The 27,447-nt window shown below is 37.2% G+C and overlaps 1 protein-coding gene across 50 annotated transcripts in view; it reads left to right on the top strand.

The window, feature by feature from the left end:
- The window catches only part of syd (JNK-interacting protein syd), a 232,877-nt gene extending 205,804 nt beyond the window's left edge, over window positions 1-27,073 (top strand). For 39 of the 50 annotated variants that reach the window (XM_071689053.1, XM_071689020.1, XM_071689050.1 and 36 more), the window contains 4 exons: window positions 886-1,155; window positions 9,057-9,209; window positions 16,593-16,827; window positions 24,166-27,073. In XM_071689053.1, coding sequence (XP_071545154.1) covers window positions 886-1,155; window positions 9,057-9,209; window positions 16,593-16,777 — 608 coding nt within the window. In that variant the 3' untranslated portion in view covers window positions 16,778-16,827; window positions 24,166-27,073. Of the gene's footprint in view, window positions 1-885; window positions 1,156-9,056; window positions 9,215-16,592; window positions 16,828-24,165 lie in introns of those variants that run through there. The other 11 variants (XM_071689054.1, XM_071689058.1, XM_071689060.1 and 8 more) reach the window with 3 other exon arrangements.
- Window positions 27,074-27,447: the final 374 nt, after the last annotated feature.

The following is a 27,447-nucleotide window of genomic DNA, read 5'->3' as shown; positions in this document are numbered from 1 at the left end:
AAATTTCTGTCATCTATCATTCACACCATATATCTTCATGAAAATAGTCAACCTTGTATTTACCATTTCTTCTCCTGTCAATCATTGGTTTTTGTGTTTACCCAGAATAACATTATCCTGGAGAGTGCTGAGCACCTGGTTGTCAGTTAAAAGCCACCAGGGTTTGCCACAGCTTACTAAGTAATTCACTTGGAGCACCATGACATTTGTTGTTAGATGCAGTTGCAACTTCTGTTTTTGTTATTTTTTTTTATTTTCTCCATTATTTGCTTCATAAGTTGTACTTACAATCTAATTTTTTTTTCATAATAACAATTGTAAAACTAATTTGTGAGCAGATGAGTTTTATGGGTAAGTGATACTAGGATTTTTTCCTTTTTAAGTTACAGTTGTTTGCTACTTAAGGTATCTCTTCATACCAGTAGAGCATACCTTTCACTTTAAAGGAGGATGGGAAGAGGCAGTCATACAAATATAGCTCGAATACCAGTAACCTGTTTAGGTATGGCTAGAGTCTCTTGAGGGTAAAATATGATTATAAAGGAGGTGCCATTGTAGGGGACTGTGGATATTACATTTTTTCATTGTGAGCATGATTTTTGACCGGTTAGTTTTGGGCCAAATTTGGAATCTCACTTGCTGATTCTAGAAGCGAGACTTTTGAGAATGATGTAATCTTTCTCTAATTTGGTCATTTAGTTTCCAAATGACTTAACACAACCTTACTATGCCTGTGGTGAATTGCTTTGCAGCTACCCTACACCTAAGTGTAGAAATAAGTCATATTCCAAGGTCCTTTTAACTTCAGGAGCCTTTCCACACATATTTGTGTAAGAAACCTTACTTATCTCTGAAAAACTAATTAGACATGCACTTCTTTCACAGATGCCAACCCTCGACCTGTAGTAACTAGTGGAAGTAGTGCTAGTGAGAGTGGTACTTCTGGAGGAATATCCAGAGGAACTGGAAATAGTGGAGGGATAAGTGGAGGAAGTGGAGGGTCCAGTAGGATGCCAGGGGGAGTAATTAGAGTATATGCCGACAATAAAGACCAAGTGATGCCTGGTTCCTTTGCCCCATACTGTTCCATGGCCCAAGCTCAACTCTCCTTCCATGGGCATAGGGATGCTGTCAAATTCTTTGTGGCTGTACCAGGTATGTATATTGTATTTTCTTTCTCATTGTGCAAAGAGGTGTATAAGTTAGATTGACATTTGTGTTCATAATTTTCCTGATGCATCAAAGAGTGATATTGTACTTTACAGTGGTTTGGAAGTCATCAAAGCAGAGCATTGCACCTGTGAACTTTGTTGATTGTGATACTGAGCTTTAAATACTAGGGAGCATTTCAAAAAGTTATCTTATCTTGAAGAGCTTGGATGTAAAAGATTAATCAGCATTCATTGTTTGTTTGATATTATTACTATGCTTGTGTTGGCATTTAAAAAAGAATGTGCAATTGTGCTATCACTGAGAGTATGGGAGGATGCTACAGAGCATTGGTGGAATAGATCAGGAATATTGTGGGTAAAAGGGAAAATTGGAATTGTGACATATGCATGGGTATGTGTATAAGCTTCTGTGAATATGAAAGCTGTGTGAGACAAGGATGAAGTAAAGAATTTCTGGAGAAATTTAAATACCTATCTAAATGGTTTTAAGGAGATGAAGGTGGTTGTAATGGGTGATATGAATGCAAATATGGGATGTGATGAAATTGGCAAGTTAGTTGGTAAATGGGGAGCACCTGCAGTAAATGAGAATGTAGATTATCTTGTGGATTCCTGTGCTGAGAGGGATTTGTTCCTTGCTAACACATTTTTTCAGCACAAGGATGTGATGGAAGAGAAGAGTGAAAGAATTTGATTACTCAGAGGGAATGAATGAAAGAACAAAAAGGTTGTGCTGGATGTAGGATATTGTGAGAGGATTCATTGGAAACTCTGATCATTTTGCAGTTCTTGTGTAGGTGAGGATCAGGGAGAAGTGGAGGTATGGTAGAACGAAGAATGGTGAGGCAAAATTGTTGGCAAGCGAGAAGATGCTTCAGAAAGAGTGCAAGAAGTTTGAAAGGAGGGTGGCTGAAAGTTTTGCTGGAACTGCATTATATATAGGGATATACCCATGTGTGAACAAGATGTATAAGATGTTTAGAGAAAGACTGTTATTGCTTTACAGTAGATCATGAAATATTACAATATAAAGGGAAACACATTATGAATAGATGAGATTAGAAATGTTGTGAAAAAGAAAAGGCTTATGGTAGATTGCTTGAAAGGATTGTACCAGTGCAAGTTCAGCAAAAGAAGAAGAAAAATATAAGATGTTTAAACAATGTTAAGCTGATAGAGGAAAGCAAAGAAAGAATGTATGGTGATTTGGAATGATTAAATGAAAAGTTTAAGGAAAATAAAGAATTGTATCAGAAGAAGGTTAAAAAGGAAAGAGTTGGATGTAAGAGTGAAAATCTTAGAATGTGAGAAGTAAGGAAGGGGAGTTGCTGAATCAAAAGGAGAAAGTGAAAGAAAGATGGGAAGAGTTTTTTAAGAGATGATGACTGAGGGAGAAAGTGAGGGAGCATTTGTTTTGTATGGAGGATGGAAGAAAAAGGATACAAGTTTAGAGGCCTACAGCAAGAAGAGAGATGAAAAGGGCAGTGATGAGGGCGAAGGTAGGAAAGGCTCTTGAAGTGCATGGGATTATGTCTGAACTGTTGAAGCTTGGAGAAGAAATTGTGATAGAGTAAATGTTTGATATGTAATTTAGCAAGGAAACAGAAGGTTGTGCCTGAGAATTGTGTGAAAGCTATTTATAGTTCCTTTATTTAAAGGAAAAGGTGCTCAGGTGTATGTTGCAATTAAAGCAGAATAAGTCTGTTAAGTTTATCAGGGAAAGTGTGCAAAGATTGTTGATTAACAGAGTGTTGGAGTTGACTGAGTGCAGAGTGATTGAGGAGTGAGGGGGTTTTAAGAAAGGTAGATGTGTGGATCAGATTATTGTTGTGGAAATGTCTGGAAAAGTAATTAGCAGAAGGATCTGGAGTAAATATATGACAAAGTCAAATGGAATGCTTTATGGGGTGTGTTAAAGATATATGGGGTAGAGGGACATCTCATGGATGGTGTGAAAGCCTTCTATAGAGTTTTGAATGTATGTGTAAGAGTAGATGCAAATTTGAATGGTGTCAGTATATGTGTGGGTATAAGGCTTTTTAACATATGTATGAATAGAGTGATAGAGAAAGTAGAACTAGGGAAATGGGGTGCAGAGATAGAGTGGCTAGTGACAAGCATGTTTACAGATGTTACTATGTTGTTTGCTTAGAGTGAAGAGGGGTTGCAAAAGGTTGTGTGTTTTATGATGTGTAGGCAGTTGAAGGTAAATGCAAGTAAAGGTAAAATAATCATGTTTGAAAGGAAAAAGAGTGAAAGTATAGATTTTGCAAAGTCCTATAGAATGAAAGAAGAAAATGTACTAAACTGTTTAGATTTAAGGGGAGAATAACTTGAAGAGGTGACAGAATTTAAGTATTTGGGAGCTATTTTAGGTATGTTCAGTGATATGGAAGGAGTGATAAAAGGAGAGCAGTACAGGGCAGAGTCATTGAGTCCCATAACAGAATAATGAAGAATTGAGGTGTAACAAATGTGCTACCTCACAAATGCGGGAAATGATGATCAAGTATGAAAGAAGAAAAGAATAATATGTCCTTTTTTTAAGTTTTCTGAAAATATTTATCCAATTATCCTTCAGTATACTTTACTCATATTTGAGATTCATAAAATTCATTTGTAAATGGGAATAATAGTCTTTATTCAAATGCTCTCTTGTATGAATAAGCTTATGTGATATAGAAATGTAGGTATTAGTGTTCCAGCTAAGGATGATTAACTGAGTCTTAGGCATAAGGATGAGAGTTACTGATATTGATCATACTTTAGTCATGAACATCCTCTCTGTTTTGCATCAGGTTCTAAACACAAACCTGTAGATTAGTGTTTCTCTGCCAGATTTACTCAGCAGCCACAAGGTCTTTATTCACTTTGTCCCTCTGTTTTCTTGTCAGATGTATATAGACAGAGGCATGGGGATTTAAGTTTTGCTTGTGGATACCTACTATAGGGTTAAAAAACTCTGAAGTCTGGGCCATTTTTATTTCCTCTCTCATGTCCATTTAGGCTGTAGTCTTACTCTACAGCAAAAATGTCCTTGTCAGTTCATTGCAGGAATTGCATGAACCCTCTGGAAAGCTCTTTGTGATCCCCTGGGGGCCTGTTACCTACAATTGGAGAAACACTGCTCTAGGTTGTAAATGTCATTCCAAGTAATACCAAAGGATTGAGAAGTATGAAGAGTTATATGTTGACATGTTTGAAATACAGTGATGTTTTGACTCTGCAGATTTGAAATATATTTCTCAGTGCCCTGCTGTAGGGTAAGATCACTCTAGAACAGTAGTACTCCTTTTTCTCATGGTTTTTTTCTTTAGAGCAATTTTATTCATAATTAATGCTTGGGTCTTGTTGTGTACATCTTTTTCTTCAAATATAATGAGGTAGTATGGCATAGGGAACTGAAACCAAGATTGAATTATATGCCATCCAGTTGCTGATACAAACAGCCACCTCTCCATCAGAGAGATCAGCTTAATATTGGATGTCTGGTTCAGTCTGGGCATAGCTTAATGTTTTAACTTCTTGCACCAAAACAGCCACATGATGTTGGTATAGTTTTTTGCAATTAAATCCCCCAAACTGCTATAAGTGTACATTACTTATTACTTGATATTTGGCTTACCTGTATGTTTTCAACTAGTAGCAATACATTAGTAATGATCTTTTGACTCATATCCATATTTTCTTCAGTGTGGTACCAGTGAGTTAATCCATACCTTGGAGAGAAGGCAATTTAAGATAATTATCACTGATATTTACAAATTAAAAAGGCAGAAGATTTTCCCAGTGTGTGAGATGCTAAGGAAGTCATTTTGACATTATTTTCATATTTGATGCTTTAAATTAAAAACTTCCATTGTAATTATTACTACCTTTTTGAAGTGGCCCACAGCTGCCTTGAATTTAGAAGTGAAGCTTCGATCACTTTTGGCTTCAAAGCTTGTCATTTTTTGGCCACACATGGTCTACACATACATTCCTTTAATACATGACCTCCACTGCTACATAAACCTCCTCCCCTCAGACCCTGTACCTCCCTCCCCAATCCTCCACTCCCTGCATGGCCCTCTTCTTCACCTGTACCTCCCTTCCCCAATCCTCCACTCCCTGCATGGCCCTTCTCTCCCCCAATCCCCACCCATTTCACAGCTCTTCCCCTTCCCTGACCCCAATCCCAGGCATGGCTCTTCCTTTCCCCGAATCTCTCCCCTGAACAGCAGAGCAGAAGTGGCAAAGTGAGGAGTGTCCATCCTCCCTTAAGGCTCAGGATGGGGTGTTTATATGTGGATGGATGTAATCAGGACAAGAAGGAAGAGAGAAATAGTGCATGTGGAGAACTTGGATGTTCTGGCTCTGAATAAAACTAAGCTCAAGAGGAAGGGGAAAGAATGATTTGGGAATGTTCCAGGGGAAAAGTCTGGAGTTATTGTGAGGGTTAGAGCAAAGGAGGGGTGACATTTTTGCTGAAGGAGTTATAGGAATATGTTTAAGAGAGTAAAGAAACAAGCTGAAACACACTGATCTGTGTGAGAATGAAAGTGGATTATGAGAGGTGGCTGTTTTATTAGTGCCCATGCACCAGGCAGTGAGAGTGAGTGAGGAAGAGAGTATGAATGGGCTGTGTGATTGCCTTGGCAATTTTGATTTGTGGTATCAAATTTTGTGATCTGAATGCAAGAATGGAAGAAATGGCAGTTAACTAGGAGGTATGAAGATTAAGAGCAGGTTTGTCTGTGACTGGAGCCTCCTGTGGGGCCTGGATGTGGATAGGGAGGTGTGGTTTCGGTACATTACACATGACAGCTAGAGACTGAGTGTGAATGAATGTGGCCTTTTTTGTATGTTTTTTTGGGCAGTGATGCTGTTTCCTGTGGGGCGGGATGGTTCTGGGAATGTATTGAAGGCAAGCAAGTATGAATATGCACATGTGTATATATGTATATGTTGATATGTGTATATATGTATATGTGCATGTTCTGTGGGGCCTGGATGTGGAAAGGGAGCTGTGGTTTTGGTGCATTATTACATGACAGCTAGAGACTGAGTGTGAACGAATGTGGCCTTTGTTTTTTTTCCTAGCGATACCGTGCTCACATGATGGGGGAGGGGGTTATTTAATGTGTGGCGTGGTGGCGATGGGAATGAATAAAGGCAGACAGTATGAATTATGTACATGTGTATATATGTGTATATCTCTGTGTGTATATATATGTATACGTTGAGATGTATAGGTATGTATATATGCGTGTGTGGGCGTGTATGTATATACATGTGTATGTGGGTGGGGTGGGCCATTCTTTCGTCTGTTTCCTTGCACTACCTCACTAACGCGGGAGACAGTGACAAAGCAAAATAATAAATAAAATAAATATGTAATGTGTGTGTGTGTGAGTGTGAATATGGGTGGATGGGCCATTCTTTGTCTGTTTCTTGGCACTACCTCACTGACACGAGAAATGGTGATCAAGTAAATAAATAAGATAAATGAACATGTATATAAAAGTGCTGAAAATGGACTAGTGATAGGGAATATCTGGTTTAAAAAAGACATACTTTGGATTACATGGGTGAGTTGAGGTTAGGGGCTGTTAGGAACCAAAATGGGTCTAGGAATCAACAAAAAGCATTAGTTCATATCCTAATTGATGAGTGTGCGTAGAAGATACAGTTTGACATACTGGAGGTATGTCTGATCACTTGTTAGATGAGATGAGAGTCTGCAGTGGCTTTCGGAGAAGAGGACATGACTTGGATAGGAAGAGGGATGTGATAATGAATGAGTCTGGAAAAGAGGCTTGTTTGTGGAGATACCGTAAGGGATTGGGTGAAAAATGGCAGAAGGTGAGAGTTAACAAAACTAGGGAAGTGGGAAAGGAATGGAAGGCATTTAGGAAAGCATTGCTCGTAGGTTCCTTTGAAGTGTGTGCTAAGCAGAAGATGGAATGCAGACACTCACACCCTTATTTTGTCTATTCTTTCTATCTCCAATTCAATCTTGTACCCTCCACTTCTGATACCTATATCCTCTCTGTTGACCTCTCCTATCTCATTCTCCCCATATGTCCAATCCATATCACCACCCATCTTCAGTTGTCTGAATCTGACTCATATTACAAGACCTCTCACTTATTCGTCATTTTATACTCAATTAACCCTCAGATTAGCCCTTAGACACCACATGATGTCCTCTAATGTTTCATTTCCAACAAGTTCACCCCATATCTTTTGAACATTCTCATTCTCATGCCTTACATCCATACAGCACATTTGGGACTACTGTACCTTCAAACATGCCCATCTTTGCCCTCTCAGACAGTGACCTCTCTTTCCACATATTCCTCAGTGCTCCAAGGACCTTAGTACTTATCAAGAATTTGTTAATAAGTGGGAAGTGTTTGGAGGGCCTGTCAGTAAATGGACTACTTTTTGGATAATTGCATTCTGACTAGTTGAAAGCATCTTACATATGTGTTTTCACTCACCCTGTTTTATATCTGCTTTGTAGCATAATTTCATGTTCCAGTGTTTTCGGTCATATCCCAGTCCTCTATTATTTTTTATTCCAATCCATAAAGCTTTAAATCTGCTTGAGAAATATTTAACTTTTTATCACACCTGCTAGAAACATGCATGATTATGGATTGGACTTACAAAAGTCTAGATTTTGAAATTGTATAACTGCAGTAGTGTACAGTATAACCTCAAATATCCACACCACTGCTTTGTTATTGCATTTAAGGTAATGAAAATCTAAGGCACCAGAAAATCTCTGAGCTAAATTAAATGGGAAAGGACCTTTATAGAAATTGTCAGAGAAGAAATCATGTTAGCAGTCATGTATATATAGGTCAGCTGTTCAGCATTACATGATTATGACACATCTCTTTACCATTGCATTTTACTAGAACACAGTAAAAACAACAGATATTTTCATTGCGTTTTCTGTATCATAATTCATAACTGCTCCTTTTGAAATAGGCTGTCATACCAGTAGTTTTCCATATCAGGCTGTTTCGGTATGCATTTTTAAGTTTTTACAATGTGTAGTGCCATTCTGTTACATAGGCATTTGGCAATTTTGAGTTGTTACCAATTTTTCTGAAATGTCAGGCTAGTTTTGTTCAGTTGACTTTTTGTGCAGTGTTAACCTATCAGAATCATCAGCTAACCTTTCAGAATCATCAGCTTAATATTTAGTTTTAGTAGGCGATATAAAATTCCTTGCGTATAAATGGTTGCAATCATATAAAGTAATTTTAGTAGCCTATCTAACAGTTTTTGTATTTGATTCTTTGTTATGCCAATCCTTTGTACTTTTGTGAACTATTCTTATATGAGTAATCAGTTGTAGATATATGACATTTATACTTTTATTGGGTAAAGTACCAACTTTTACTTCCTGTTACAAAATTGATTACAGGATGGACGTGGTTGTCATGTGGTATGTGTCTTATGGTGCAATCATCTAGTTATAGAAATGATGTGTAAGGTTAACAAGAAGTCAGATACTTGTGGCTATACTGTTTATAGCTCAGTGATTTTTTGTTTTAATCATCACAGTTTTATTCCATTAAATGATAGCTCTTCATTTCTCTAAAATTAGCTTTTAATCACTTTGCATAAAATCGTCCTTTGGTGTTATGTACTAAAGCTTGGTTATTTAAGATCTTTGTTTGCAATTTTGTTGTTGTTTTCTCACATGCTGTGTTCATACACCCTGGCACTGACAGAAAAAGCTGTAGTTGTGAGTTAATGTTCTAAAAATCATCTGTTTAGTGTATTATGATTTTTCCCTCCCTGAAGCCCCGAAAAATGGAAGCCTTGGTCGCATGTGCTTGCCCTGTTTGCTTTTGGTCATTAATGTCAGATGCACACTCACAGGCTCAGGCGGGTATAATGCCCTTACAGCTGCACCAAGTGTGTCCTCAGTACGAGCCATCACGGACAAGGAACACGAGGATAGCGAACCGGAGAGAAAGCCAAAGAGTATGCTGGTAATATCTGGTGGAGAAGGATACATTGACTTCAGAATTGGTTAGTGCAAACTTTTATGCTTGTTATTTTAACCTAAACTTTGGTTATGTGATTTAGTGGTATGTTTTATATGTAATGATACTTTCTTGTAAAAATGTTTGTACTCTTACGACTAATATGTTTGTGTACATAAATTGTAAAAAGTGCTTGTAGATAAGTAATGTGTTATTCATTGCCAGAGAAACTTTGTAAGACCACTTTATTTACTATCTTTTGGTTTATATTATATATTTAGATTGATATTATAGAATAGAACATCCTTCTTGTATATAATTATGCCTTTTCTTGTTGTGAAATCAGTTTTAACAAAGAGGGTTCCAGTTCTGAGCCTGACAGTGAGTTGAGGACCCATATGCTTTGAGCCCCAGTCCAGGACTAATTTAGATGAAGAGTTGAGGGGATTTTTTTTTTCTGCATTCAAGTGCATTGACCTTGCAGTTTGCCATTGACATGCAACATATTGTCTAGTCTGCCAACACATGTCATTTGCCCATCTGTCTTCAATGCTGGCCTTTAACCAGGCTAGCATGTTCAAATCTGAAGCACTTACACATGCAGGCTATAAAGTTCAAGTGATTTATAGCCTCAGATTTTTACAGAATGAAATCAGGAGATATGTTTTGGTATTGTCTTGCTCATCAGCTGTTTATACCTTATTGCTTTTCTTCTTTACTACAGTTCAGAAGTTTTCTTTTAGAGACTCAGATCTGTCTTTGAGTGTGCTTTTTATTTATAGTGAAACCTCATTGGGGCCTAGTTCTTTAGCAGGCATGGAGTAGCCCATTGGTCAACAGTCTGTGGATGACATTTGCATTATGAAGAAAGTGAGTGAGCATACCATCTTGGCTTTACAGTCAAAAGTTATGGCTGGTACCCTGTCCCAGTCTGAGACAGCACAACCCAGACAATAGCTTTGTTTAGTACCCCAAGAAAGAAATACCAGCAGATATGTTGGAAATAATGAGTTCAGTGTTTTATGTCTTACCAGCTAGTGGAAATATGTATTTTTTTTCAGCTCTTCTGTCATAGGCACAGGCCACATGTGTTTATGTGTTGTCCTGTAAACTTTTAGGCTATTCTGACATGACTCATTAAATAGAGGCATTTTTTTAAGCTATTCTTGTAAATTTTTGAAGATCTAGTTGTCATAGAATATTTTAAGAAAGTTTGTTTAGGCATCTTGGTATATGGATGTTTTTTTACTTTTTGTTTACCTTAAAGTATTCAGTTGAATGGTACCACACCCATTTTAAGTGCATCCTCTGACTCTCAAGTTTGTACCATTCTGGCCATTTTCCTTTGGACAGGATACACCTGACTTGATAGAAGTTAAAAGCACCAAATGCTTTATCCATGTATATGAAATATGGTTTCACAGTTCTTAGAAAAGAAACTTTATATTAAGACTCATGATTTCAGCACTGAAATGCTCAAGTTAAGGCAAACCCTGTAGGTATTCTCAGTCAGCACTCTTAGATTTATCCTTTGGCAAACACATGGTGATCTTGTTCTCAATCAGGCAGACGTGCATTTCTGCTTTTGTCATATTTAAGAGGACTGAAATCTAAGAATGGGTTTGATTATTTTCTTAGCAGAATTGTAAGAGATATTACCCTTAATCTGTGAGACACTATTATGCTTTTTGTGTGCTCAGCAAAGTCAGTGATGATTTAGTTGTGAATTATAGGCCATGAACGAATGCAGGTCCCTTATCCAGATCACATGAATAGTTACGGCCCATAAATGGATAAAGGTCCCAATTACAGGTGCCATAGATATTCATGCATCATAGACCACCCTGTACTAGGAAGTAGGCTTCATTGTATATCATAGTGGTTAGTGTTAGCTCATACTGATTCAGAAGCTTTAATAGACTGGTTTGCCAATATGTTTTAGTTTGGGACTTTTCTTGATCATGTTAAAGGTTCATAAGTATCAAATTTTTGGCTGAAAAGTAAGGTTTTTCATGTTCTTGAGTTTAATGGATTGTTTTTTTCTGGGAGAAATCCTTAATGTTTAATTTTGTTGTATCTGTTGATTGATTATGTTTGGGGGAGTTGCCAACATCTTGTTTTCATGCAGAAAAGCTAAGTATCACATGTTGAGTAGAAAAACTGAATTTTTGTGTACAGAAATTTGAAAAATTTTTTGTGATGCTTGATACTGTTGTATCTATTGATGGAGTATTTTTGGGACTTGCCCACAAGTTTGATTATCCTCTTGTCTAAGAGAATTTAGCTGGGGTATAATAGAGTGACCATCACCAGTTTAAAGGCAGTTTACCATCATGATTAAAAGCATTGATACCACTTATCTTACTGTTATGCCCAGAAAATTTGTTTTTGTGTTGGGACAGTTTTCTTTCTTTAGCTCATACAGGTCAAATTGAGCAATTGATAACCTTCCCACTCTTCCTTTAGCTTGGTGTTCGTAGACAAATGCTTTCTGTTGCTTGGAAGGTGGTAAAAGCAAGAAGCAGGGAAATGCCATTTGTTGGCTGACTTTGTACTGTGACTGTGCAGCATATAATGGAGCTTTATTTACATTATGTGTTGAAAGTTTTATATACTAATCTATGGTTGCTAGCACTGTTAGAGCTAATGTACTAGATTGTGTGGAAGATTCTTTTCATGTAATTTTACATCTATTATAAGTCCTGGGCTAAGGCTTTGAGAAGTAGTGCTCTCACCTCACTCTATCTAAGCTCAAAGATGAGTCCCTCAGAAATGAAAACCCATTACCCATAACATGATAAGTTTGAGGTATGTAGACTTCAGCTTCTCAGATTAGTCAGAATTTATAGCTGAACAACCATAACTAGTCGAAGCTTGGTCACAGAGGAAGTGTAGCTGCTCTGAAATAAAAACTGACCACCTGGTCTCATTTAGTAAGGAACCCTGAAATCAGACCTAAGGTTAGAGTTACTTATCCCAACTATGGCATCAAGTCTTCCTGAGCTGCTAGTTGATAAACCTTCTGAAGTAGCTAGTTCAATATGAAATGGCAAACTAAAGTTTATTGGGATTGTAGTCCAGTTTATTTAGCTAGCACCCTTCATGTCACAGAAATTAGTCTCACATAGTTTAAATTATTTCTTCTTTCCTTAATGCTGTATATTTTGAGTGATAGTGCCAGAATCTCCAGCAGCCTCTTTCTTGCTGGAAAGATCCAGTTGGTTAAACTGCTGAAATATTTTTAAATTAATGCCCTACTCTCACATTCCCACATTCTTTAAAAAAGCAATCAGTGATTTTTCAGTACACAGACGTGTGTGTCAACAAACCATCTACAACCTGCACAAAAGAAAGATCTTTATTAAACTCCTTTTCAGGACCATGGGCACTTCATTCTTTTGACATTTGTGCTGAAAAGTATTCAGTCATATGCTTAGATGATTATTCAGCCTTCAATTTTCAAGTGGTTGCATACAGTGACTTACTCACAAGTGGTGCATATGAGTGGTATTTTCCCTATAACTTCCTTGTTTGTCAGAGTTTTCTTTTAGATTCCATCTCACCAAAATTTAAACAGAAACATCATAGAAGAGTGTATGTAAATTGAAAGGCTCAAGAGTTAGCTGAATGTTGGGAACACCAGGGACAGATATTTATCAGCTGGTTTTCTAACATTTTTTTGCAAAATGATTGATATCACTGCAAAAGTGTTGCCTTTCCCTTGTGGCTCGTACATATACAGAAAAGGGAAAGAGAATAAACAAAATTCCTCATTACTCACATCTTTTACTTTAACTGTTTATTTCAGAGATGCTTGTAGTGATGTTCTTGGAAGACACATTTAGTTGACAGGAGAATCTATGTGGTATGGCCTAGCTAAGAGTGAAACCCTTTGCTAAAATGATTAAGGCCTTGTAATATGATTATACTATGAGGCGTTGAACCTCTTCTCTCTTTTTTGGATGATGTACGCTTCATAAAAGTAATTGTGTTATCTAATTGCTTTTCATATTTCCTTGAGATACTGCTGCTAAGTTATAGATCATCCTTTTTTTTTCAAACTCGGAGAACTTCCTTCCTCAAAGATGCTTTGTTTTATTAGATTCAAGGGGGCATGTTAATATTTGCCTCATCAAGACTTTTGAGAGCAGACTTTCCTATATCGAGTTTCATTATATGGTCTTGAAATGAATTCCAGGTTTATTCTGAGTATAATTAAAAGATTGGGCTAAAATCTTCTATTGAAAATAAATCATTACTATGTTTGGGTTTATTCCTAAAGTCAGACTAGTAGTTTCTTTTTCATTATACTGGACTTCTCTGTTTCTGTTCAGTTTGAAAAACTAAAAACTACATGGATATTTTAGGCCAGACAAAATTCGCTTTTCATTTTTGCAAAGAATTGGATTTACAACCTCTAGTTTGTTTACAAAGAATTGTGATCTGTGCACATCATTTGAAGGTTCCATTTGTATTGTCTGGGGTTTTCTATAAGAATAAGCTGCAAAAGTTATGATGTACTTGTGGGTGTGAAACAGGGCTGTGTGATATCACAGTGGCTTTTTTACCATATGTATGGATGGAGTGATAAATAAAAGAGATGAAAGCAAAACTAAGGAAAAGTGTAGAGATGGAGTGTGTTGGTGAGATATGATGATTAGTGACAAGCCTGTTTATGGATGATACTGTGTTGTTTGCTTGGAGTGATGAGGAATTGCAGAAGGTTGCAAGTGCGTTTTATGATGTGTGTAAGTATAGTTGATTGAAGGTACAAGAGAGTAAAGGTAAAGTAATGGTGTTTGCAAGGAAACAGTAAAAGTACAAAGGGTGAGAGAAGAAAGTGTACTAAACTGTGTTGTAGACATGGGGGAGAAAGACTGAAAGAAATGATTGAATTTAAGTTTTTAGGAGCTATCTTGGTTACATTTGGCAATATGGAAGGAAAGATGAGGGAGAGAGTAGTGCAAGGTAGAAGAGTCATTGGTTCCTGTCATAGAAAAATGAAGGGTAGAGACATGAGTATGGAAGTGAAGAAAGGATTAAGGGGCAACTTAGTTCTCTTGACCCTAACATGTGCAGCAAAAACATGAACTTGGGATGAGTCAGAGGTCAAGAATCCAGGCTGTGGAAGTGAGTCGTTTTTAGAGTATCGTGGAATGAAGAAATTAATGAGAGGTTGCATGCAAGATTTGTTTTGGCATTGAATGTAAAGGAAATTAATTGTGGAGTGGTAGAGTGGGTGAAATGTGGTTCTTTGAGGTGTTTTGGGCATGTTTAAAGAATACAAGATAGGAAATTTACAAGGGCAGTGTGTGATGATATGATTAAAGGTGTTGGTATGAGAGGAAGACCACATGTGACATGGAGAAATAGAGTGGAAGAGTACTGGAGGGAGAGAAATGGTTGAAGAATGCATGGAATTGTGTATGTAAGGGAGGCATGTAAGGACAGGGATAAGTGCAGACCCTCTTCCCTTGATGGGAGTTCCCAGAGGGAATGGGCATCAATTGCAGTAGATAATGATTATTTATTGCAAAATATCTTGTAACAATACCAGAATGTAGCTGTTGCCAAGTAAGAAATCCAGTGCCAATGACAGTCTTGCAGATTATCCATCCCCCATTGTTATTCTGATAAACCATTTCATCAGACACATAGGTGATACCTACCTTCGTCTGTCAATGGTTATACTGTAAGCGAAAAGTTGCCTAGTAGATGGAAAGGAGAACTGCCTCACCGAGAACCTTTTCACTTCAAATGGGCCCCATCATTTCTCTGCTCTTATTAAGAGTGCAGTTTGAAGCTGCAGGAGCTCAATGATAACGAATTATAATAGTAGCAATAATGATGTATTTTTTCATACTTGTTTACCTTTTCCCATGTTAGCGTGATAGCACTGGGAAGAGACAAAGAAAGGCTCCGTTTACTCCTATCCATTCTTTAGCTAGTCATGTGCAGTGCACTGAAACCACAGTCCTCTATACACAACCAGGCCCTGCATTCCTTTCCATGGTTTCCCATGGCTACAGCACATGCTTTGGTCAAGTCCATTGGCAGTACATTGACCCCTGTATACTAAATCATATCAGTTCACTTTATCCTGTGTTTGCTTTTCACCCTTTTACATGTTCAAGCCCAGATCACTCAAAATATTTTTCTCTCCATTCTTATGTTTCCAGTTTGGTCTCTCCCTTCTCCTTGTTCCCTCTGCTTCTGACAAATATATCCTCTTTGTCAACCTCATTTCATTCATGATCTCCTTATGTCCAAGCCATTTCAACTCACCCTGTTCAGCTCTTTCAACCACACTTCTTAATACCACATCTCTCTCTTACCCTTTTATTACTTATTCCAACCAAATCACACCACATATTGACCTCAGACATTTCATTTCCAACACATCCATCCTCATCCACACATCCTCATTTGTAGCCCATGCCTCACATCCATACAATATTGCTGGGATTACTATAACCAGATAACAACCTCTCTCTCATTATGTACCTCAATGTTCCCAGATCTTTTAACCCCTCTCCCACCTCTAACACTTCTGCTTCCATGGTTTCATTTGCTGTAGTTTAGATGCATAGCACATGATAGCTGGAGAGTGGATGTGAGCAAATGCAGATGTTCTTTGCTCTTGTCACTACCTTACTAACAGGACTTCCAGTTTCCTAAAGGCAGACTTAGCTATTTCTGTGATGTAGGGTTTCCAAGATAGAGTGGAAATTACAATGATACCAAGTATGTTCAATAATTCAAGAGGTAGAATTACAGAACCATCAAAGAAGAGAAAAAGATAGTGAGGAATTTTCAATAGAAACTGGGTCTTGGAGGTATTAAACAGATTTCATTTACCTCTGTGATATTCTGTTTAAGTCTGAGTTTATTGAGGAAGTTGTGTTGAGATGTGGAGGAATGCAGTGTTGAGTCATCAGCGTATGAGTGCATCTGCATGATCTCCCAAAATTTCTCTTTTGAATAATTGTATATTTAGATGAATGAATAATACTAGGCTGCAATTGATTTCCTTTGTTCTCTTGTTTTGTTTGCTGCATTAGATGCAGTTGGAGCATAATACCTACAGTGTGTATGAGATCCTATCAAAGTAACTTTAGATCTACACAAATCACAACATAAATCTAGTAAGTTAGGTTAGGGGTTGTCTGGCTGCTAATTTGAGTTAAGTAGGGTCTCTTGATTAGTTGAGGCTAGGGTAGTTAGGATTTTGATAGGTTAGAGAGTTACTCTTGCTCTGTGTTTTGGATTCCATTGTTAAAGGTTGTTCAGCTCTTATATCTAACAAATCAGAGAATGTAGGTTCTTTGCAGTTTTCTTGTTAGTTACAGAAAAGATATTGTTCAGCATTTTTTTCTGTTATTTGCCTGGGATTTTTGGGTGTGCTTGTGTTTATGTTTGTGCCTCGCAGCTGATGAACGTGAGGAGGACCGAGATACAGCCAGTCACCTCTTGGTGTGGCATATACCTGTGGAGGATAACATGTCCCACCTCCATGTCCAACCCTATACCTCCACCACCACTACCACCTCCACCACCTCCACTACCACCACCACTACCAACCCCATCTCGGCAACCACCAACGGTCACTCGTAGCAGCCCCACCATCACCACCTGGACAGCTACAGCCTCTCAGCCAGCTACGGGTACGCGCCTCTCTCACCTCAGAGTCACAGCACCACGGTCTCTTCTGCTCTTCCTGTTTACCAAGGATTTGACCCCCCAACATTTGAAATTGAGAGCGATCGATTTTGTGAACTTTCCATTGGCATTATTACTATATTATTCTGTATCAAGTGTAGGAACAGAAACATTTTGTCAGTGAAGCAGTGACAAGAAATAAAATATTCTTAGTATTCATTTTTCATATTTCTTTAAATTGCCCCAGCAAATACCAGTTTATTACCTCTTATTTAGTTTTAAAGATTTTACAGTATTTTTTTAAGTTACAGCACCATTTACTTATCTTTCTGTCCTGCTCATTTTTTATTAATGAACATATACCCATCAACTTACAGCATATCAGTGAAACCTATTTCTGCACTTTGGTTTCTCATATGTTTCGTATTGTGAAGTTTCATATACTGTGGGTCAAATCTTGGGTTCCCTGCATGCAGCTTAACTGAGGTCACCCTAGGTCACTGCACTGCATGCTTACTTCTAGAACCATGGGTCAGAATGGGTCAAATCCTGCTCTCTGTCTCTTTCTCTCTTTCCCTTTTTCTCTGAATCTCACTCCTCTCCTGTTATGAAAATTTATGGCACTAATTTAGAACCCTAACAAGAAGCTATATTAGTATATATCAGTTACCAGTCATTATGGAAGAATGTTGCCAAAACTTCCCTTCCATCTTTAAACCCACAGACTTTAGTAATAAATATTACTTGTTAATTAGCAATGAATAAATGATAAAGCAACTAACTTCATTTGGGATATTCAAATGACACACCTGTAAAAGTGATTTTTATAATTATTATAGAATTGGAACAATGTCTTCATAGAGAATATATTTGGTCCATTTCCATGCTGGAGCTTTATATGTTGTCCTGTTTGTTATGCCATCTTTATTTTACTTTATTAAGCAATTGAATAATTTTCTTTTGTTTGTTTTGAAGCTCTATTAATATTGATAATATTTTGAAAACCTGTATAGGAGGGATGATAGTATCACCTGATATTATAAATGATTTTTATGTTCGTCATACACCCCTCTGCATAAGAGATTCTGCTGTGACTCCGTTGTGAAGAGGCAAATACCTGTGCTTTCTGTGGTGGCGGTAATTATTTAGTCCATCTGGTGAATTTATAGTTATGTTCTCTCTCTTGTTTGGTAGGGTAGATATTTGTATAATGATGGGCAGCTATAAAGAAATATTTGATGTCAGCATTTTGGCAGAACTATGTTGTGTTAAGATGTTCATGTTTTTATCTTCTTGATTCATGAATTTTTTTTCTTTGTCTATGAAAAGTCCCCATCTGCTTACAAATTTTTTACTGCATTTTATTTATTTAAGTATATTTAATAACCTCTGGATAAGCTTTTTAAAGGCTGTGTTTGAGCTGATGACTGGCATTTAGTGAGAGCTACCACAACTGGCCCTCTGTATCTGCTTTTTCTCTTGTCTTGGCTTTTTTTGCACAAGGTATTTCATGACATTTCTCCCAGAATTTTTTCAGCTTCATATTTTTTGGTTAGTGATGATTTTGCAGATAAAGGCATTGCTCTGGATTCTATAGTGATAACTGAATGAGAATAATATCCCATTGATAGGAAATTAGATACTGAGTTTCGAGGAAGGTATGATAATATCAAGTAGACTGCTAATTAGATTCTTGAGCATGCCATAAGAATCTTAATTTCTGTAGCTGAATCTACTAAATAGATTAGCATCTGTGCAAGGCTTGAAGATGCAGAGTTGATGCTCTACAGTACACCCAAAGGATACTGAAGTTTTTCTAACTTCTCTAGCACTTCACTAGCTTATTGCTTGACTTGTCTCATTGCTTGGTTATGAATAGGGTGATTGTCAGGTTGTCAACAAAAGCACTTCTACCAGTTTGGTATGTTGCAACATATTTTAAGAAGAGAGCACTTCTAGCTTTACATTTTTTTGGTATGTTGCATCCTAGAATGTAGACTTTTATTTTGCACAGTCTGTTATATATCTTGTAATAATTGTAATAATTCTCTTTTTTTCAGATCAAATAGTATAAGTTATGTGTTAGTATAAATGTATTTCTTGAAAAGACCTCAGTTGCCCATGGAAGCATAATATGGGAGAATTATATTTAGCTTTATCAAGGGAAAGTTATCATTGTAATACTCTTTTTTGTTTTTGATGATGTACTTTAGCCACTTTCATATTTATTTAACAAATCCCATGAAATATTGTATAGTTTATGCTTCCTATATCTCAGTAGTACTAGACATCCTCTTTCCTCCTTTTAGTTTTCCATAGTAATATATGTTACCTAATATATATTAGGCACCCTCATCATTTATATGTTTTGCATGCTTTTCTTTTTAGAAGGCAAACAAAAGGCATTTCCCTGGCAGTCTTCCAATGAAAGTGACTTTAACAGTCTTACTTAAATGTTTTAATTATGCTGAAAGGTATATCATTTAAGAATAGATATAGTTGCTGAGTGATATGGGTGTTTATTAAAGATTCTAAATAAACCATTCTGTTGGAAATGTGATTTAATGCTAGTTTATTTTGCTTTGTTTACCAATGAAGCAATTTATACTTTATTGACCTCTGTGGTGTTACATTTAGCATTGCTGACTGTGACATATTCATAGGCCCCCCCATAGATTTGAATCCTGGTTGCAATTTGCAGTCTGTAGTCAATCCAACTGTCCATCTTCCCCTGGGGCTTGGTTGATAAATTGGGCACCTGGCTTATGCTACCTCGCTAACGCGGGAAATGGCAAATAGTTTGAAATATATGGTGTGGGAGGCAAGTTGTTAGAAGCAGTGAAAAGTTTTTATCGAGGATGTAAGGCATGTGTACGTGTAGGAAGAGAGGAAAGTGATTGGTTCTCAGTGAATGTAGGTTTGCGGCAGGGATGTGTGATGTCTCCATGGTTGTTTAATTTGTTTATGGATGGGGTTGTTAGGGAGGTGAATGCAAGAGTTTTGGAAAGAGGGGCAAGGATGAAGTCTGTTGGGGATGAGAGAGCTTGGGAAGTGAGTCAGTTGTTGTTCGCTGATGATACAGAGCTGGTGGCTGATTCATGTGAGAAACTGCAGAAGCTGGTGACTGAGTTTGGTAAAGTGTGTGAAAGAAGAAAGTTAAGAGTAAATGTGAATAAGAGCAAGGTTATTAGGTACAGTAGGGTTGAGGGTCAAGTCAATTGGGGGTGAGTTTGAATGGAGAAAAACTGGAGGAAGTGAAGTGTTTTAGATATCTGGGAGTGGATCTGGCAGCGGATGGAAACATGGAAGCTGAAGTGGATCATAGGGTGGGGGAGGGGGGGCGAAAATTCTGGGAGCCTTGAAGAATGTGTGGAAGTCGAGAACATTATCTCGGAAAGCAAAAATGGGCATGTTTGAAGGAATAGTGGTTCCAACAATGTTGTATGGTTGCGAGGCGTGGACTATGGATAGAGTTGTGCGCAGGAGGATGGATGTGCTGGAAATGAGATGTTTGAGGACAATGTGTGGTGTGAGGTGGTTTGATCGAGTAAGTAACGTAAGGGTAAGAGAGATGTGTGGAGATAAAAAGAGCGTAGTTGAGAGAGCAGAAGAGGGTGTTTTGAAATGGTTTGGTCACATGGAGAGAATGAGTGAGGAAAGATTGACCAAGAGGATATATGTGTCGGAGGTGGAGGGAACGAGGAGAAGAGGGAGACCAAATTGGAGGTGGATAGATGGAGTGAAAAGGATTTTGTGTGATCGGGGCCTGAACATGCAGGAGGGTGAAAGGAGGGCAAGGAATAGAGTGAATTGGAGCGATGTGGTATACCGGGGTTGACGTGCTGTCAGTGGATTGAATCAAGGCATGTGAAGCGTCTGGGGTAAACCATGGAAAGCTGTGTAGGTATGTATATTTGCGTGTGTGGACGTATGTATATACATGTGTATGGGGGTGGGTTGGGCCATTTCTTTCGTCTGTTTCCTTGCGCTACCTCGCAAACGCGGGAGACAGCGACAAAGCAAAAAAAAAAAAAAAAAAAAAAAAAGTGTGTGTGTGTATGTATGTGTGTGTGTGTGTGTGTATGTGTGTGTTGTGTATGTATTATCCCTGGGGATAAGGGAGAAAGAATAGTTCCCACATATTCCCTGTGTGTCATTGAGGGCGACTAAAAGTTGTGGGAGTTGGGGGGCTGGAAATCTTCCTCCCCAGATTTTACTATTCCAAAAGATGGAACAGAGAAGAGGGCCAAGTGAGGATTTTCCTTCTAAGGCTCAGTCCTCTGTTCTTGATGCTACCTCACTGTTGTAGGAAATGGCAAATATGTATATAAAAAAAGAAGAATTGAATATGTATGTTGTTAAGGAGATGGCCTTGCTCTGGGCATGCAGTTTCCCATTCCATCTCACTGTAAATGAATAAAGTACAGGTAGGTTTGTTTTTATCCATTATTTATTTTATTATACTTTGTCGCTCTCTCCCGCGTTAGCGAGGTAGTGTAAGGAAACAGACTAAAGAATGGCCCAACCCACCCACACACACATGTATATACATACATGTCCACACATGCAAATATCCATACCTATACATCTCAACGTATACATATATACTCACACAGACATATACATATATACACACGTACATAATTCATACTGTCTGCCCTTATTCATTCCCGAACAAAGGCCACATTCGTTCACACTCAGTCTCTAGCTTTCATGTATAATGCACCGAAACCATTGCTCCCTTTCCACATCCAGGCCCCACAAACTTTCCATGGTTTACCCCAGACGCTTCACATGCCCTGGTTCAGTCCATTGACAGCACGTCAACCCCTGAGTGCAAATGAGGCCTTTAGAACCTAACAGTATCTGCTAAAGCAGGAAAACCAATTAAGTATGAAAAAATTGTTTTCATTACATATGAAAACTTTATAACTGAGTGAAAAAATGCAACTAGGGGAAGATAAAGAAATGGGAAATAGCAGTAATTCATGGTTTTGTTTGCAGAAAATGTGACAGCCATTTAGGTAAGCTGCTAATATCACAGAACACCATCCAATCTGACAAATGTACACTATATAAAGAATTGTTATCCAAATCTTATCAACATTAAGATAACAATTGCAATATTTCTACCTGTGCATCAAGAATGCTTGAGAGCCTTCAGTGGGTGTATGCATTAAATCACCTATTTTGTGCTATGTAAGAAAACAATAAAAAAATAACATCTAACAAATCTACCAGACACTGTCAGAAGTAAGTTCTTAAGACTTTGAGTTAGTCTGCCACCCATGTGTTTAATCCTGCCACTTATGAAGCTATCAAGCACCATACAGTACACTGTATTGAGGAAATCAGCATTTAAACAAGTTAGTGTATGGTGCTGTATTTTGCTTTTTCGTTACAGAAATTAATAAGAGGTAAGTTATACTGTAGTACATAAAGGTGTATCTGTGTTCCTGTGTACTGCACTGAATACTGTTTTATAAGAGGAAATTTACCTCTACAAGACCTAGTTAGGCCAGTATCAAAATTTATTGAAATGGACCTTTTGTTACCTCAACTAGTTGTTTTCACAGACTTTTCCTAAATATGTGAAATATATGTATATTTTTGTATATCTAATTGCTTTTCCCAAACTCTTGAGGAAACATCAGGAACAAAAACAGCATTATGTACACACATCCAGTCTCTAGTTCTTGTGTAAAATTTACTGAACCCAAAGTCTGTCATCCGCAACTAAGCTGAGAGAATACTTCACGGTTTACCCTACTTTTTTCACATGCTCTGCTTTAACCCTTTGATGCTGATTAACAGCCATGGAAATGTGAAGGTATAACAGTACATGAGAAAAACAGATAACAGGAGGCCTAACTTCCATCAAGGGGGTGGCCACGGCAAGATTCTCCATTTATTGTTGTCCTTACATGTTCTCCCTTATATATACCATTCATTAATTCTTCCACAGTTTCTTTCCCTGCATTATTCTTCCATTCCATTCCCACCATGTCACAGGTGGTCTTACTCTCACACTAACCCTTTTAAGCATACTATCACCCACTCTCCTTGTAAACTACCCATCTTGCATTCTTTATGCATTTATGAAAACCTCAAAGTATTACATTTCACCTACTTCACCACTCCACAATTCATCTTTTTGCATTCTCTGCCATACCAAAACCTCTTCATTTCTTTCTTCATTCCATTTAGTCATTCCACATGCTCCTTCAAATAACTCATTTTCACTGTGTGAATTCTTGTTCTCTGTCTCATTCCTTGTCCATGTTTTGGCTGCATAGGTCAGTGTCTGGAGGATTATGCTGTCCCCAAGCCCTTTCTTCACTTCAGTACTTACACCTCTACCCTTCATTATTCTACTGAGGGACCCAATTGTTCTTCTACCCCATATTGCTCTCTCCCACATTCTTTCCAAACTTGCATAAGATAGCTCCCAAATACTTAGATTCTGTCTCATCTCCCATTCTTTCTCATCCAATATTTGTAACATAGTTTAGTACACTTTCATTACTCTCTATAAGGTTTTGCAAAATTTGTTTTTACTGTGTTTCTATGCAAACTCCATTATTATAATTATACTTGCATTTACCTTCAGTTGCCTATGTATACACACCTGTAACTCCTCTTCTCTCTCAGTAAACAACACAGTGTCATCCACAAACAGTTACTAATCTTATAAAACTAATCTTATAAAGTAAGTGACAAAGACCAGATAGTATAGTGTAAGGTATTTCCCCACTCGGCACTCCAAGTGGCACAACAGCCAGCAAGGAATTAGCTAAGAAGAAGCACCCTTTAGTATGAATGGAGTATTTATTGCCAGAAATTTTAATGGAAAATGTTAATGAGAAACTTGTCTTAATTAAGAATTGCACCAGGACAATCAAGGGAGGAGGTTCAAATTTGAAAAGTATTAGAGGTAAGATCATGCACTTCAAAGGTGAAATTTTTATTTTTACTTCTTTAACAGACTTGTTTACTGATAATTGATATTGCTGAAGTGTTTATATTGCCATCCTATAAAAGTACAGGTTATTTGTTTCCTATATCTGGAGAGTAATAGTACAAATGAGGAGGATTTCTAGGCCCACCACTGTTGCCTCTCCTAGTCACCTGCCATGACATGCAGGAGATGAATTGATAGGACAAGATACAAGAAATAGTATATCAGGAAGAATAAACTATCAGGTCTGAGTGATTTTATTTTATACTTCACGTACAATGCGGGAAATGGTGACCAAGTATAAAAAATTTATTCTTGATGTTATATACATTGAGCTCTAGAAAATGTATGAAGGAATGTAGAAAAATCATTTGCTGAATTCCAGGTGAGGGAGAGGAGGATGGAACCCCTGAACCATCTGCGGAGTCTTTGAGTCGTGGTGATCGATCTCACCTCATCGTCTGGTCTGTGGCACGTCCTCCACTCTGAGGTCATTAGTCATGCTTGAGAGGGAAGTAGTCATCATAACAAGGGATTACTCAGCACTCAGGGCGGATGTTCTTTGTCACTGCTTTGTACTAGTATGGGCTAACATCCAGTGAGAAACTTTTAGAATTATAGCCTCTGAGCAGTGAAAAAGAATTTATGCTTCTGGGATTCTCATACAGTCAGACAAGTCATCCCATTACCATTTGCTCAGGTTTTACAGATAGTGAACATTCCAGTCCCAACATTTGCATGCAGTGAAAAGTGAAGAATTATTTAGCAAAAAGAATAATTGCTGTATGGTATTGATAACAGCAGTTTTACTCATGAGGATTCAGAAAATGCTGGGAATTGCATATATTTGATATTTCCTCAGCTAAAAAATTTCAAAATTTGGGGAACTTTGCATGTTAGGGTTGGTTTAACTTCATCTATCTGGCAACCTACATTTCTTCATCATCTAAGTGATCACAGCACAAGAACAAACTCAGCATGGAGCTGTAAATTTCAAGAAGTGTTAAGTGCAGTCTAAGCAAGAAGCTGTATGGTCATTAATTAGTCTTCAGTTTGATTAATCCTGCATAAATTTAAGCTTGACCATGATTTGTAGTATTTAAATACAGGCTTTCAATTATCAGAATTATGTTGGTATTCATGGAATGAAAACAGCTGTTGTCCTTTGGTTTTTCTAGGATGAAAAAATACAGATTTATGGTATATCAATAAGTTGACAGCAATTTATTTACTGAGAAAAATACAGATATAATCATTTTGTGAAGGGATCTATCATGTCTTTCAAATATATATATATATATATTAGGAACATTTGATTTTTGGATTCATTATGAGGTATAAAAGGGGCAAAAATAGCACAGCTTGCTTCATACTAGGCCTATCAGTTTTGTACTTTTATAAGCCTGAATCTAAAATTTAATCTAAAGTGTGAAATTTTCCGTTAACAAGATTGTTACAGGTCTTGTTTGAGCAAAGGATGAAAAGAACTTTCCTCAGTATTGGTATTACAATGAAGTATATCTTCAATTTCAGAAATGTTTGTTTATTTGCCATTAAATACAATGAGATCCAGGTATTCCTGCTTTTCTCTTTTTAATTGTTGGCAGCTTCCATGATTTTGTTGGTGATTCAGAACCCAAACTTGTGATATTCCAGATGGTTTGTTGCAAAAACATACTTCTGGAAATAAAAAGGATTTTAATGCACCTGGTATTATGGAATGAAAATAATGTAAGTTTTATGTAACTGTTTATTTACAATACTCTCATAGTTTTCATATGTTTTGAACACTTACATCTGGCATAGATACACAGTAAAGGCCAAACATTTTTCATGGTCATTCATCAAGTCTTGATTACTTAAAGCATATTGTAACCACTGCCACATTATTAGATGAAAGTAGATTTTCTCAAAATGAAGAGTTTATTATCATTGAACAAGAAGTTTTATTTTATGGGTGATTAAGCATTTTTTACTTTCATTTCAGACCAATGTTGTTCAGTCCATATAGTTCTCAGGTTATATGAGCAATGAGAAATTTTTATGGGCCGAGATCACTATGTAGACCCGACATAATTTATTTGGATAAGGTCTTAAGTTTTAAATTCAGTTTTATCGCATTTTATTTGATAAGAATCCAGTGTGTATGAACTTGCAGCTTTATCTGGAAGTATGAAGCAGGCTATAGAAAGTACTTAACAAATAACCTGTGCATTGCTCCACTCAACCTTCCTCCCCCTCACTGTGATGCAAATTATTGACACACCAGACACATTGATGCTTTTGAAGGAAAGTTACTTTTTTCTGTGGAGACCCCACTTTTAGAAGAGAGAGGGATATTGACACCTGGCCTTATCATTCTTTGTTTTCTAGAATTAAGGGCAAGTTTACTTTGCTTAAGTCTAAAATTTAGGTCAAAATTTAAGTTCAGAAGATTACTTTCTTTGGTGCTTACATTGGCATCAAAATTGCTGGTGGTGTCATTAATATTGGCTCTAGTGGCTTAATTCCCAGAAGCTGAAGCTGTGCAGTCTTGAAGGCTTATTCTTAGTAATTCTTTTTGTGTTCATAAGGAAACTGACAGCTCTGAGACTGCAATACACAGTCTGTTTTCATGAAAAGATGCTGCCATGTGCTGTTTGAGAGCTGTTTTAGATATTTTTTCAGGTTTCCTACTTCATAATTTCGTAGACTGAAGTCTCTCCAGATATGATATTTTAATCATATTAAAGTAAGGCTTTCAGAAGAATGTTCCTCTACCTTGTCAGTAATATGTTATTCTTATTTTTATACATCTTGATTCAACTGTTCAAAGAGTCTCCTACCATCAAAAAAGATTAATATATAAATATGTGTATTTATCATTACCAAAGCTTTATTGTTTTAATACATTTGTTATGTATAAGAATGTAATTAGTTACCTTTGGAGAGAGAGTTTGTAGTTCCATATTGGAACTGTTGAATGTTTATAAGAACATACCTTGTGTTCAAATTTATGAAGACATCCCCCATCTTTTTTTGGTAAAAGAAACACCGAGGCACAAGTTATTTACAAAATTGTTTGCTAAGCAGACATAACATTGTAGTTGCAGTATAAAATTTTTACAGTTTTACCTAAAGCTCTTTGTATACTAGGCCATGATTTGTAGCTTGTATACTGAGAGATACAGTTGTATAGTATCTTGTATGGTTGTAATTTATTTGATGTATGTATCATTGATATATAGTATCACAGATTAATGTCAACCTGTCTTGTGAATACAGCTTTATGCGCAGTAACAACAATAACCCAAGTTGTTGTTTTATTGTCTTTTAAGTGTTTTTGTTAAAGAAATAATAAAAAGAATACTTAATCCTTTTCTTGTGACATAATGGTGCATTCTTCTGTGAAAGCAGAGGGTATATAAGCACAGTGCACTCATTCTGGGCCAGAGTAAGAGTATTGCTTTTTGTTCATCATCATTCTTCTCTCATCCTCAACCCTTCCCTTTGCTTTCCCTAACAGTATTATGTCTTTTCCTTCTCATATGCTCCCTTTCTTATTCTTTTCCGCTTCCCATTTCCCATCCTTTTCTTGCATACTATACCCATTTCTTTTGTCCTTTATCCCTTTCTTTCTCTTTCTTCCCTCCCTTCCCTGCTCTTCCTCACGCCATCTATAACTCTT

This window comes from Panulirus ornatus, chromosome 46, assembly GCF_036320965.1.
Source record: "Panulirus ornatus isolate Po-2019 chromosome 46, ASM3632096v1, whole genome shotgun sequence".
In the NCBI taxonomy this organism is placed as follows: domain Eukaryota; kingdom Metazoa; phylum Arthropoda; class Malacostraca; order Decapoda; family Palinuridae; genus Panulirus; species Panulirus ornatus.
Note: the sequence above shows the minus strand (reverse complement) of the source record. Positions and strands in the feature narration are given on the sequence as shown.